At 33.6% G+C, this 14,022-nt stretch overlaps 1 protein-coding gene across 1 annotated transcript; it reads left to right on the top strand.

The window, feature by feature from the left end:
- The first annotated feature begins 10,417 nt into the window (after positions 1 to 10,417).
- On the top strand, positions 10,418 to 13,331 carry LOC135955570 (uncharacterized). Its single transcript, XM_065505924.1, has 3 exons — positions 10,418 to 11,402; positions 11,522 to 12,018; positions 13,032 to 13,331. The coding sequence occupies exons 1-3, from the start codon at positions 10,418 to 10,420 to the stop codon at positions 13,329 to 13,331; spliced, it is 1,782 nt and encodes a 593-aa protein (XP_065361996.1).
- The last annotated feature ends 691 nt before the right edge of the window (positions 13,332 to 14,022 follow it).

Here is a 14,022-nt window from a genome sequence, read left to right as displayed (position 1 = left end):
AAGGAAAATAAACAAAAGGCTAACAGCCGGTGATGTGTAAATAGCTAATATGAAGATTGATTGGTTTTAATAATTTATGTGAATATTTTATGTGTTTACAGTGTCATTGAACTCAATACTGGACGTTCAAGTATATTTTGGTTTTCTATTACGGTTATAATAGAACTTGTAAGATGTTGAATAACAGTTGTGGTAAGTCCGAGAAATGTTAACTGGTATTTATTTGTCCCTCATACCTAAACAATTTTTCTCTTCATAGATGTTTTCCATATCTTCAATTAACTACTTGGCTTGTGACAACACTTCATTGGGGTCTATCTATAGGAGTAAAGTATCCAATCAATATATTATTTTACTTACTTTTTCCTCAAAATTTATATGTTTACTCAACTCGTGAAAATCTTTCACCGGTATCTACACATTTCCGTATAAGATGTCTACGTATGATTTACCTTATCGAACCTAATAGCAGCTTTATGAACTGGTGAGTAAATTTTTAAACCAAAATGTTCATAAATAATGTTTAAATTTATTCAGCTTTAAATTTTGTATGTTAATTGTGATTGTTTACCAAGTTTAATAGGGTGTTTAGATGATCTAATTATTTTGGAAACCATGACATTTCTTTATTGATACTAGATTAGTTATTGTATTTCTCGAATTGTCCAATTTTTCCTTAGTTGGTATCAATTACCAAATATCTAAATATCTAAAAAAAATTTGTTTCATTTATTTTGTCACCCCATATTCATAAAAAGAAAATTAAACGTAAACAATGTTTTAAAGCAAATTTTCTATACCAAATTGGATTTTAAAACGTTGTTTAAATTTAAAAATTGTTTATGAATAAGGCCTTAAAATTTTTTAAGAACAAAATAATGGTGGATAAAAACATATTTTAATTAAATTTATCTTAGATTCGACTTAACGAAAAATTTTATCGTTTAAAGATCGTGTGAATACGATTCAGATAGAAGTCTTTGGTGATAAAGAAACATTTTGTTCAGAGTGGTTTTATTGGATAACTATTGAAATTTTGTTTAGTTATCGGTTTAAGATTTTAGTGAGTTATTTACAGTTTCATTTAAAGCATTCAAATCTTCAATTGTAAGGTCTTCTAAATTTTAGAATATGTAATTTGGTTTGTTACCATAATATGTTGCGAATTTTGCAAGAATTATTGTTATCTAACATTTTAATGATAGAATATAATTGAAAAAAATAATAGCTATTAGATATAGTTGTCGCAAATTTTATATTCATACCCTATACATAATATTAAAATATAATTTTTCTTTTAATTAACTTATCTACGAAGTTGGTATTCTATGTAGTTTTAGCATGAGGCATTTTTCATTCCTATGTGGCCAACTCTAGTAACTATTGTAATTGAAAATTTTCTCATCAAACTAAAGCCTATTATTGATAACATGGTTTTTCGATATTATAAGACATGTCAGAATAAATACATTCAGTATTAAGATAAGCATATTTAACAAAAAAAAACTATTTTGAAACCTTTTAGTTTTCCTTTCCATTTTCCTAAATTGTTCCTTGTTCTGTGGTAACATGTTCTTAAGCTAGTTATCTATAATGCATTCAACTTACTACCACTACTGCTTTAAATGTTGGGCATGTATAACGCCGATAAGTTGACCTTTCAAATTCTCTACCTCATATTGACTTGCTCCAATTTTTTTTCTTATTCGGCATTTTAACCAGGGTTTACAGAGTTTTGCATTTATTCCCTTTGCAAAGTTACTTTGTACGAAATTTTTGCGGTAAACCTCCTGTCCCTCTTTAAATGATGTGTCCTTACTCCTCTTGTTATAGGATCTTACGTTCCTTTCATAAGCTTTGTGAACATTGTCTTTTATTTTATTGTGTATGATTTTGATCTGGTCTGGTTTAGGCAATATCAGTGTTTCACCATCTTCAATCGATTTTAACTTCCTAAGGATTTCATAGGCGTCGGCGTGGGTAATCATATTGTAGCCGGTTAGGGCGAAATAAGGGGTAACTCCAGTAGACGCATGTATAGTGGAACGTAATGAAAGCTCGATTTTGCTGAGATTCTCATCCCATCTCGATTGGTCATTTTGTAAGAAGCTTCTAATGCCACTGATGATAGATTGGTTGACTCTTTCGCTAGCGTTAGCTTGCGGAGAGTATATGGGACTTCTAATATGCTTTACACCAAATGTTTCTAATAATTCCTGAAAAGCACTAGAGGTAAATTGTTTACCATTATCAGAATGCACTTGCTCTGGAACACCAAACTTATAAAAAACTTCTTCAGCTAGAAACTTATTCACTGCTTTAGTTGAAGCTTTAGGCAAGGCCTTTAGCAGTACAAATTTTGTCTTATGGTCCAATACAATAAAAATAGAAGTATTTCCAGATTTGCTTCTTGGGTATGGGCCAAGGAAGTCAATATAAATTTTTTGAAATGGTCTTTGTGTTATCACTTCGTTTCCCATTTTTGGTCGTAAAATTTGCTTTGGGTGCTTAATCTCTTTGCACATTTCACAAGACTTATCAAAATTGTGCACGTCTTTAACCACTGTTGGCCAATAGAAATATTCTCTAATGTTGTACAATGTTTTGGCCACCCCTCCATGTGAGGTATTGTCAATGTGTGACTTCTTTAATATCTTAGTTGTTAACGTATCAGGCAACCATATCTTCCAGCAATTTTCTTCGTTTTCCTCATCTCTATGAAATTTTACCTTTTTGTATACCACATTATCTTTTATTTTTATGTCTGGTAGCCTATCTATATTTTGTTCTACGGTTTCAATGAGTGATAAATAATCTGGATTTTTAAATTCTGCCGAGTTAAAATCGATTAAACCAATTCGATCTAGCGTTACTTCTTCTACCTCCAATGTTGATAGCATATCGGGCACAATATTTTTATTTCCTTTTCTGTGTTCAATATCGAACTAAAATTCCTTGTAATTTGAGACTCCATCTGGCCAGTCTACCATTCAGGTCTTGTTGTTTCATTAGCCATTTGAGGCTCGAATGGTCTGTGATCACAGTAAAGTCCATTAATTCGACATATTGCCTAAATTTCTCGATCGCTAATACAACGGCCAGACACTCTTTTTCGGTTGTCGAGTAATTTTTTTGGGCTGTGTTGAGTTTTCTAGAGAAATACTCGATTGGGTGTTCACCACCATCTTCATCTTTCTGAAAAAGAACAGCTCCTACTCCGACATTTGATGTGTCGCATTGAATGAAAAAGTGTTTGTTAAAATCTGGACTAGAAAGAATGGGACTAGATACCAAACGTTGTTTTAGTTCCTCGAACGATTTTAACGCTTCGGGTGTTAGAATGAATTTCGATGATTTTTTTAGGGTATCGGTCAATGGGGCAGTGATTGTAGACAAATCATGCAGAAATCGACGATACCAGCCTACGGTTCCTAAGAATCTTCGGACTTCTTTCGGGTTCTTAGGTGGGCTCATGTTCATAATGGCCTCAATTTTACCATGATCGGGTTTCAGCTTGCCTCCACCGACTATGTAGCCTAAATATTTGAGTTCCTTGTGACAGAACTTGGATTTTTCCATATTTATGGTTAGACCAGCCGCAGATAACTTTTCTCCTACTATTTTAAGCATTTCCATGTGTTCTTCAAAGTTGGGCGACACCACTAGGAGATCATCAAGGTAAACAAATATTCTATATTTTAGCTCTGATGGTATTACCTTGTCCATAAGGCGACAAAGGCGTTGTGCGGCGTTGCACAAGCCGAAAGGCATTACCTTAAACTGGTAATGTGGTCTACCTTGGACAGTAAAAGCTGTCTTGGCTCTGCTAGACTCCTCCATCGGGATCTGCCAAAATGCATCCTTTAAGTCGATGGCCGATATGTAATATGTATCCCCAAGTCATGCGAGCAAACCATCAATATTTGGAAGGGGATAAGCGTCCTTCTTGGTCACTTTGTTTAGTTCTCGTGCTTCTAAACACAAACGATTTTTGTTGGGCTTAATCACCAGTGTGGTTCTGTTGTTCCATTCTGCTTGTTTTGCGATTTCTATAACATCAAGCTCTAGCATCCGATCTAGCTCCGCGTAAATGAGTTTTTGTACCGCTGGACTCACAGGGTAATAACGCATCTTTTTAGGTTGAGCTTCTCCAGTGTCTATGATGTGTGTTTCCAGTGTAGTTTTGCCTAAGCCGTATTTTGTGTAGCATTTAAATGACAACTTCACTTGCTCTAAAATTTTTGATTCTTGAGCTGACAATGTGTGGATCTTATCGTTGTTTATTGGTTCTACTTTGATTTCCTCAATTGTAGGACTTGCTAAACAAATTTCTATGCCTACATGTTGCCAAAAATCGTACCCTAATATAAGTTCTTGTTTCAGGTTAGGAATTAAATACAAAACGACGTTTTTATTTGCTGACCCGAATCCTACCGTAACTCTAACTTTACCTACTATACCGTGATCTGTACCATCTGCTGTTTTAATGGATGATTTAAAATCTAAGATTTTGCATTTCATTTTTCTGACATTTTCCAAGCAATTTTTTCCTAAACAGCTAATAGAGGCTCCACTATCCATTAAGCCTTTGAGAGACACGCCATTTACCACTACATCCATATATGGTCTGATGTCAATATCGGATTCTAGTGATGTTGTAGCAATTTCTTTTCTCTCAAACTTTCTTTTTATATACCTCTCACGTGCTTTCTCGATCTTCTTGCTTGTTTTATATTCAACATCCTTAAATATTCTGTCTCGCGCCTTATTATAATTTTCCAGACGTGCTTCGTAGGACAACATGTAGTTTGGTTTTGTTTTTGTGCTAATCGTTTTAGATTTTTCGGTTTCGGATACTTTGTTTATAGATGTTGGCATGTATTCTTCAGTTTTTTTAATGTTATTTTTATCTGTTGATGGTAATTGTGTTGTATTGATATTTGTAAGAATTTTTACTGGCTTAAGTTCGAACATGCCGCACCAGTCCTCACCATGTTCGCCTATTTGTTTCCCGAGCATTTCGGACATTTAGGTGTGATGACATTTTCGAACCCACATTTGTAGCAAAAGAGGTTACGTTGCTCGGATTCGCATTCTACAAATGAGTGTCCGGGGATCTTACAGTTCCAACAAATTAACTGTCTGGCTGGTGGTAAATTCATTCTCAATGCCTCTATGTTAAATTCCGTATTTGATTGGACTTCATTGAACTCCAGCTCATTTACTCTTCGAGTGTTGTACTGCCTATTGTTATTTCTTTTGCTTATATTCCTTTCAGCTCGTCTGCACTCTTCCAGTAAATGGTCGAAACTATTAATGGGGATTGGGTAAATGAGTTGGTATTCCGTCTTTTAAATTATCTTTTACGATTCGGACGAGTTCATCCTCTCTTACTCCACGGCTGAGCTGGTTTTTTAAAGCAATAATCTCACCGATGAAAGCTTCTGAAGATTCGGAGGGATGTTGCCTGCGCTCCATAATGCATCTCTGAATCTCAGAATCGCTTTCAAAACGTCTGAATTTTCTTATCAAGTGATGTTTTAATTGCGCCCACTCACAAAAAGGGTTTTCTCGACGAAAAGTCCAGAACCATTCATATGCACTACCGGTCAAAAGGTGATGGAATCCTTTCATGAGAGTTGCCATCGGACAATTATAGTCCACTTGCAGTGATTCGACCCTAAATACAAAATCCTCAACTGTAAAAGATTTTTTGCTGCCATCAAACTTTATACCCCATTTTTCCAATTCAATCGGTGCTGTCATTCTTGGATGAGGGTACATGTTAACATTAGGGAAAGTTTGTTGTCGTTGGTCTCTTACTTCAAAAGGTCTTGATTGCGAATTACAAAAAGGTCTTTGCGGTGGTTGTGAATTTGATTCGTTTATTGTACCAAAGGACATATTTCTTTCGGCTCTTATTACGTCCTGAACAATACGAGGTACAAGCTGGTGTAAAGTTTCGGTAATTTGTCCTAAAACCTGTGTCTGAGATGCGCCGACTGATGCACTAACATAATCCCTTAAAGTCAGACCCTCATTGTTAATAACCGTATCGTTTGCATCATCTATATTCTGGTTGAGTCTTAAATTCCGTTCCGTTTGATTTGTATTAAATTGCTGCCTAATCTCTTGAGCTGTAACGCTAGCATATTGTGGTGACGTTATGGTGTTATCAGTTCCAGGGGACGTTGTAATATGATGTCTAGCGACGGGAATTTGCGGAAATGCCAGTGACATTAATGACGGTATAGCATTAGTCGTTGCTGTTGTTGTTGTTGTTGTATTTGGATTACCTCCCGCGTTTGTTTTTTTACCCTTAGGTCTCAAAGTTCTGCCTTGTTCCATATTGAATTAATAGGTACTAAACTCAGGAAAATTCTACTCAATATACAAAAACCGAAAGAGTCTAAAAGTCTTGCAAAATTTCTATAAAAATCCAAATACTAAGTTCCTACAGATTCTAACAAAACTATTTTATATGAAAATGCAGTAAAAAAAACGAAAATAAAAATATTGTGTTGCTTAACACTTTTTTTGTTTTAGTAACTAAACAAAAGAAACAAAAGACTTAAGAGCCAAGTGTGAAAAAATTTTATCATAAATATGTGAAAGGGATTAAAAATTTATATTTGGAAAATTTTGTAAATCTTATATAGGAATGATTTAATTAATTCTTATTAATATAATATTTAGATATAGAAGAAAAATAAATAATATATGTCTAACACTCTGTTTTATGTCAAAGTTCGTATTGTTTTTCGTTTTAGTTATGTTAAACACAGAACAAAACAAATAACTATAAACAAAATCAACAAAATAGCATTAAGCGTTTTAGTATAATAGAAAAAATAATGTGTTAGTTTTTTTTTTTATGTTTTACTTATTAGTTTAGATGTTATTGTTTATAAATAAATAATTTTCTTCTTTTTATTTTTTTGGTTGGTTGATGTGAATCGATGATGATGATGCTGGTAGTTTTTATGATTGGAGACTGAATCAGTTTATTTTTAAAATCATTATTTCAGCGTTTAATTGCATTTTTAAATAATATGAAATTAATCATAAGTAAAATGTCTTAACTGTTTGATTTTAAAAAAAAAATTTTATTACGATTTTCCATTGGAAAATTCAATAAATTTTGTTTGCATAGATGAAAAGAATATGAGTGGTGTTTTCTAATTGGATTTTGCTGTCATAAATAGAAATAAAATACGTTCACAGGACAATACAACAAAAAGAGAGCTTTTCAATTCTCATCAAAAGGAATTTATTAGAGTCGCAAATAAACTCAAGACTTTTAGTCGTATGGTTTATGACTTACTCTAACAGAAACATTTAGATTTGAATTGATTAGTTCCTCAATATGTTAATGGTTATAGAATAAACGCCGCAACACAGGCATGGTGTTATAACTATGACACCTTCCGGGACTTGCGTTAATTAAATAAACATTAATATATTGTACAATATGGCATTTAAAAAAAATGCTCGTACGTTGGGCGCCAAAATGTGACAAACCTTTACTTGTGTGTGGAGATGGCACGCTGGTGGTTGCACGACGCTAGCTCGTCGGATAGGGTTGGTTCTTTCCACAACAGTTTGGTCACATTTAAATTGTTCGTGCCAGGTCGAATCAACAAATAGAAAGAAACACATAACACTCACGAGATCACTAGGGAATTGGAAATTCTTTTAATCGGACGGACAAATGACAGCAATGACAGGCAATCTATGCGTTGGACTGATCTTGAGTCTTTGAAGGAACAGGTGTTGTGACCTTAAAATTCTGAAATTCTAGGAACCCCTAAATCAAACTTACCAATTCATCTCGATTTCACACCATTACCTCTTTACTTTCTAGCCTTGCATTGTTAAATAATATGCCATAAATTTCAGATATAAAGCTTAAATATAAACATTGATTTATTTAATCACAAAAAAAATAAATTTTAACAAAAATTATTAATTAACAACATATACATAAATAATATGAACAATGTAACAATAGATAACCAAATGAACAATATAATAAGGAAAATATTGTACAGATTTATTAAAACTAACAATTTTTTAATAGAAATTTATATATGTATAAATTAACAAATAAGTTGATAATTTCATTATTTAAATATATTTAAGAAAAATTATAATATAGCAATTATATCAACATTATTATGAAATAAAGAAATATATTTTAGTTAATATTTGTTTATGATTTGCATTATTATTATGGTTTTTAGTTATTTCATTATTATTTTAGATTTAGTTTAGTTTAGGTAATTTATTTAGTGATTTAGTTTTATTTATTTATCTGGTATTATTATTTATGAATGTAGTTATTAAGATTTTGTTTATTTAGTTTTATGTATTATGGGTTATAATTTATTTGTTTATGTATTTATTGAATTATGTATTTATTAATTTATTTGTTTATGAATTTATTTATTTATGTATTTATTTAGTTATATAGTTATTTATTTATTCACGTATTTATTAAGTTATTTATTTAGTTATTTTGTTATTTAGTTATATAATTATATAATTATTTATTAGTTTAGTTATTAAATTATTTAGTTATTTAGTCATTTAGACATTTAGTTATTTATTTAGACTAGTTATTTATTTATTATTTATTTAGATTAGTTATTTTATTATTATTAAGTAAATATATTAATATTTAAACATTATATTAAATATTTTAATAGCTTATTTAAATCTATTGAAATATTTGTAATTTTATTTGAAATTTTCTTAGAATATTGAATTATTATAATATATTTAGATTTAGGTTATTAAAAATCTTCAACATAACTAAACTAATTCGTATTTAGTAAAAAAAAACTTTGTTATTTATTTATTTAGAAATATCTTTAAAATTTTGTTAATTTTATAATTATAATTTACGAATTAATTTAGTTACAGTTATTATTAGATCTATATAATGAAAAATACAAAAAAAAATTTGGTAAATATGAATATGTAACGTATTACATTAAGTTTGTTATATGAATATATATATATGTCGATATATTTTGTTACACATATATAGATATTCGTATATATATATAGGTATTAATATTTTTATATTTTTTTGAAATATTTCTTATTTTTTTTGTTAATAAAAAGTTAATTTAATTAGCATGAATATATTGATTAATAAATATTGTAATTTGTTTATATATAAGATTAAATATTTAGTTTTATATTATTTTTTTTTTGTTTTAAATTAAGTTTTTTTTTTTTAACATACACTACATCTAACGTTTAAACATATAGTGCATAAAATACGGTAAATATACATAACGGTTATTGTTTCTAGACATTCAGCATATAGGACATTCAAAGGTCATTTGGGTCGTTACAATGTCAGCGGTTTCGTGTAACAGTCAAAATTTCTTCAAGCGCTTACCCAGTTCTTCGTTTGTCGATTTGTGTATAACCAAGGTAAAAAAAAACAGTATTCCGAGCCTTGGATTTATTTTGTGTTGTCTGTCTGTGCTTATGGCGAATTCATAAAAAGCTCCTTTATGTGTTGTTGTCTTTGCTACGCTAATATTTTTGGGCTTCAACTCTATGTGGCTCGGGGTCATTGATGACTACCTTTTTTAGGAAACACAAGATTATTCACTATGTATTTTATTTTTTTGTTTTGATTAGAATATTTGATCATATGCAAAGTAACAACATAATAATTAATATATAATTATTGAAATAATTATGATTAAAGAAAATGCTTGTTACATTGTATATGATTGTAACTAGTACACTTCACAAAACACAGATTCATTTGAAATTATTTGAGAATCTTTAAATTTTGTTCTTACCTTGTTCAATCTTGTTAAATATACTATAATAGTATGTCTAAATTACTTGTTTTTTTTTCTTTTAACTTTCGATTAGGGTAGAAATTTAAGTGTTATAAGATAACTAACTCAAAAAAATTATTTTTAAATCTTTATACACTTGTGTTTTCTTTTTTTTTAAGAACTTGGGCAAACCTTTAGCAAACACTTGGACAAACACCACGCACTTTGCTACTTAACCTTGTAATGATTATTGCAATCTTGTAAAGTGCGTGTTGAAGCCTAGGTTAACGCTCATTACCCACCTCCCCTTTGGTTTTTCATTTCCTATTGTTTCAAGAAAGTGTTAAGGGAAAGTGAAGCGAATACAAATATACACTATATTTGTACACATAGCCAATCCTTTCCAAATGACAACCTCACCCACTGCCCAGCTCGGACTTGGTGACCCCTGTTAACGCTAACGAGGCTCTGTCGAACGTCGGCCTGGCGGCACGCTGGCAGCCCCAGCACCAGGATCGGGTGGAGATGTCTAATCAGCTACTACATCCTAAATTGAATCGATTATAGAAACCGAAACAAATGAAAATAAACAACGATCTGATCAAATGATGACGACATTTAGCATGAAAAAACGGACTCGATTTGGAACCTGGAACGTAAGAACGCTATTAGAATCATCGCGACTAGCTCAAGTTTGCAAGGAATTTAAGAACTACAACCTACTTATCTTGGGGCTAAGTGAACTTCGCTGGCCAGATTTTGGTGAAACAACAACCACGGAGGGGCTCCATCTTCTATACTGCGGTAAACCAGCAAGTGACACAAGATCATCTGGTGTTGGTCTGCTGCTGTCAAGAGAAGCCCATAATGCCGTTATAAGTTGGAAACCATATTCAGATAGGATAATTTCAGTAAGGCTGCGCACCCGTGCACGTAACATGACATGTATACAATGTTACGCACCTACAGATGTTTCGGAATATTCTGTCAAAGAGGAATTCTACAGTCTCCTCGATCGCGCAATATCGTCCTCGAACATCGGCGATATCTTAGTGGTAATGGGTGATTTCAATGCCCAAATTGGTCCTGACAACAGTAGTCTAGAGAATATAATGGGTACTCATGCACTGGGTAGACGGACAGAAAATGGTGAGCTTTTTGTCAATATGTGTGCGGCGAACAACCTCGTTATTGGCGGATCCTTATTTCCGCACAAACCGGTCCATAAGGTAACATGGGTATCTCCAGATCCCGTAACTGAGAATCAGATTGATCATATAACAATTAGCCGTAAATGGCGCGGTTCTCTCCTGGACGTAAGATGCAAACGAGGTGCTGACATTGCAAGTGACCACCATCTAGTGGTGGCAAGTATGCGCATCAAATTAGCTGCAGTAGATAATAATGTCCCAACAATCCAGAAAAAATTCGACGTGATCAAGCTTAGAAATCCGACAGTAGCCTCAAATTATAATAATGCATTACAACAATCCCTATCATCAACATCATTTAACCAGCGTAAAAACTGGCAAAATACTAAACGCATTATAACTGATGCTGCCAAAGCTCATATTGGGTATAAGGAACACATACGTAAACAGTGGATATCTGACGACACATGGTCACTTATAACGAAAAGAAAAGACCTAAAAGCCGCCCTCAACTCTGCCAAAACGCGAAAGCTAATCTTCGTTCGCAGTATACTGCTGCAGATCGTCTGGTAAAACGTAGCGCACGCAATGATAAACGCACTTGGGTAAGCAACATATCAACAGAGGCTCAACTGGCAGCCGATACAAATCGCAGCGGGGATCTCTACAAGCTCGTTAAAAGGATAATAAACAAACCTATCATATCTGGAAGGCCAATAAGAAATGACGATGGTGTACTCATAACATCCAAAGATGAACAGCGTGATCTATGGGCTGATTATTATTCTTCAATGCTCTCCCCGGGGCCAAACTACGACCCAATATGTAATTGTACTACCCACGATAACGTATTAAATATATCCACCACCACTCCTTCGTTATCTGATATTGTATGCGCAATCAAGACGCTCAAAAACAACAAAAGCCCTGGAAATGACAACATATCTCCAGAACTTCTCAAAATAGATCCTTATACAAGTGCACAAATCCTTTTGCCCTTAGTAGAAGATATATGGATTAACGAAAACGTTCCCGAAGAGCTTAAAGAAGGCATAATAGTAAAGCTACCTAAAAAAGGAGATTTAACTAGACGTAACAACTGGCGAGGTATCACGTTACTCAGCATGGTGAACAAGATAATAACCCACATAATAACGACAAGGCTGTCTGACGCTATAACACCACAACTCAGAATGCAGCAAGCTGGCTTTCGTCCGAATAAATCATGTATTGACCACGTAAACACACTTAGAATCATAGTGGAACAGTCGGTCGAATGGCGATCGCCTCTATATCTGATATTCATTGACTTCGAGAAAGCATTCGATACTCTCAATCACAATGTGATTTGGAAAGCCCTTGAATGTAAAGGAGTCCCACAGAAAATTATTCAGCTCGTTAAGAGTATGTACATCAATGCAAGCTGCCGCATTCGACACGAAGGAAAGCTTAGCAGGAAAATTACCGTTGGTACAGGGGTACGGCAGGGTTGTGTGATGTCACCACTGTTATTTAATATTGTGTTAGATATTGTTATGACCCAGGCTATGTCGGATAATAGAGGGATCGTATGGGGACTTCGAGACCGATTAGATGATCTGGAATATGCTGATGATATATGCCTTCTCTCTCATCGGTACTCTGATATGACCATCAAATTACAACGTCTCACAGAGTTTGCTAAGAACGCTGGTCTCAGGATAAACATTGGCAAAACTAAAGTGATGCGAATTAACACGGATGTCGCAAATAACTTTACAATTGATAATGAGACCCTGGAGGAGGTTGACTCCTTCTGTTACCTTGGCGCTATTCTCACAACATCCGGTGGTTCAGGTGCAGATATTGCCAATCGGATAAGAAAGGCGACGCAAACCTATGGCCAACTCAATAAGATATGGAATTCTCCAATTCTCTCTCGCCGGGTCAAAATTAATCTATTTAATTCAAATGTTCGATCTACATTACTTTATGGCTGCGAAACGTGGAATGCTGCACTCGTGATATGAATGCCCTGCAAGTTTTTACAAACAAATGCCTTAGAAGAATTCTTCGAGTTTTTTGGCCACAGACTATGTCAAACAACAGATTATGGCATCTAACGAACCAATTACCTATAACGGTTGAAATACAAAGGCGAAAATGGAACTGGGTAGGTCACACCTTACGTAAGTCAAGCTCAGATATTGCTAGAACTGCTATTGAGTGGAACCAGCAAGGCAGCCGCAGAAGAGGACGTCCAGCTCATACGTGGCGCAGACAAATTGAGATCGATGCTGCAAACATGCATACTAGCTGGAATAAAATTAAAAACATCGCTATGAACAGATCCAGATGGAAAGACTTTGTTAAGGCCCTATGCTCCTTGTAGGAACGACGGGAATATATATATATATATTGTTTCAAGAACACTTGTAGGTCATTACATGATTTTTGTAAGGTTGGTTATTGTGATTGATCACTTTTATTTCATCATGAAACGCCACTATACGTCATTAACCTTTTGTATAGGTCTCAATAAAAATGTCAACATTTGTGTAGAGTTACATACACAGCTGATTCTTGTTCATTTGCTTATTTTGACATATGAAAATATAAAACTAAAAGTTTAAAAAAAAATTTTTTATGTTAAAAGTGTTAAATTGTTCCTTATTTAAAAAAAAGAATAAAAAGGAGACGTTACCGTCACAAAGCCATATAATGCTTTCTTTAGGTTACATACTGGTCTCTCGTACTTCTGAATTTCCTGCAACCATTTCAAGGCGGTTTCCCTAGCCTTATCACTTTTACTGACCGACGACCCCAGCGATGCTCCATTTTCCAACTTTCGCAAGACATCTATCAAATAATCTGGAATTTTCATGAAAACGTTATGGATAAGTTCTCCATTGAGGTACGCGGTGACGACATCTACTTGATGTATCCTTAGATTCATTTCAGCCGCTATAGCCGATAAAATTCTAATCGATGAGGATTTTACTACCGGGGAATAAGTTGACTCAAAATCCTCCCCTGGACATTGCGAGTACCCTTTGGCCACCAGGCGTACTTTCTTTCTGCCA

The sequence above is a fragment of the Calliphora vicina genome, chromosome 3, assembly GCF_958450345.1.
Source record: "Calliphora vicina chromosome 3, idCalVici1.1, whole genome shotgun sequence".
NCBI classification, from domain to species: domain Eukaryota; kingdom Metazoa; phylum Arthropoda; class Insecta; order Diptera; family Calliphoridae; genus Calliphora; species Calliphora vicina.
Note: the sequence above shows the minus strand (reverse complement) of the source record. Positions and strands in the feature narration are given on the sequence as shown.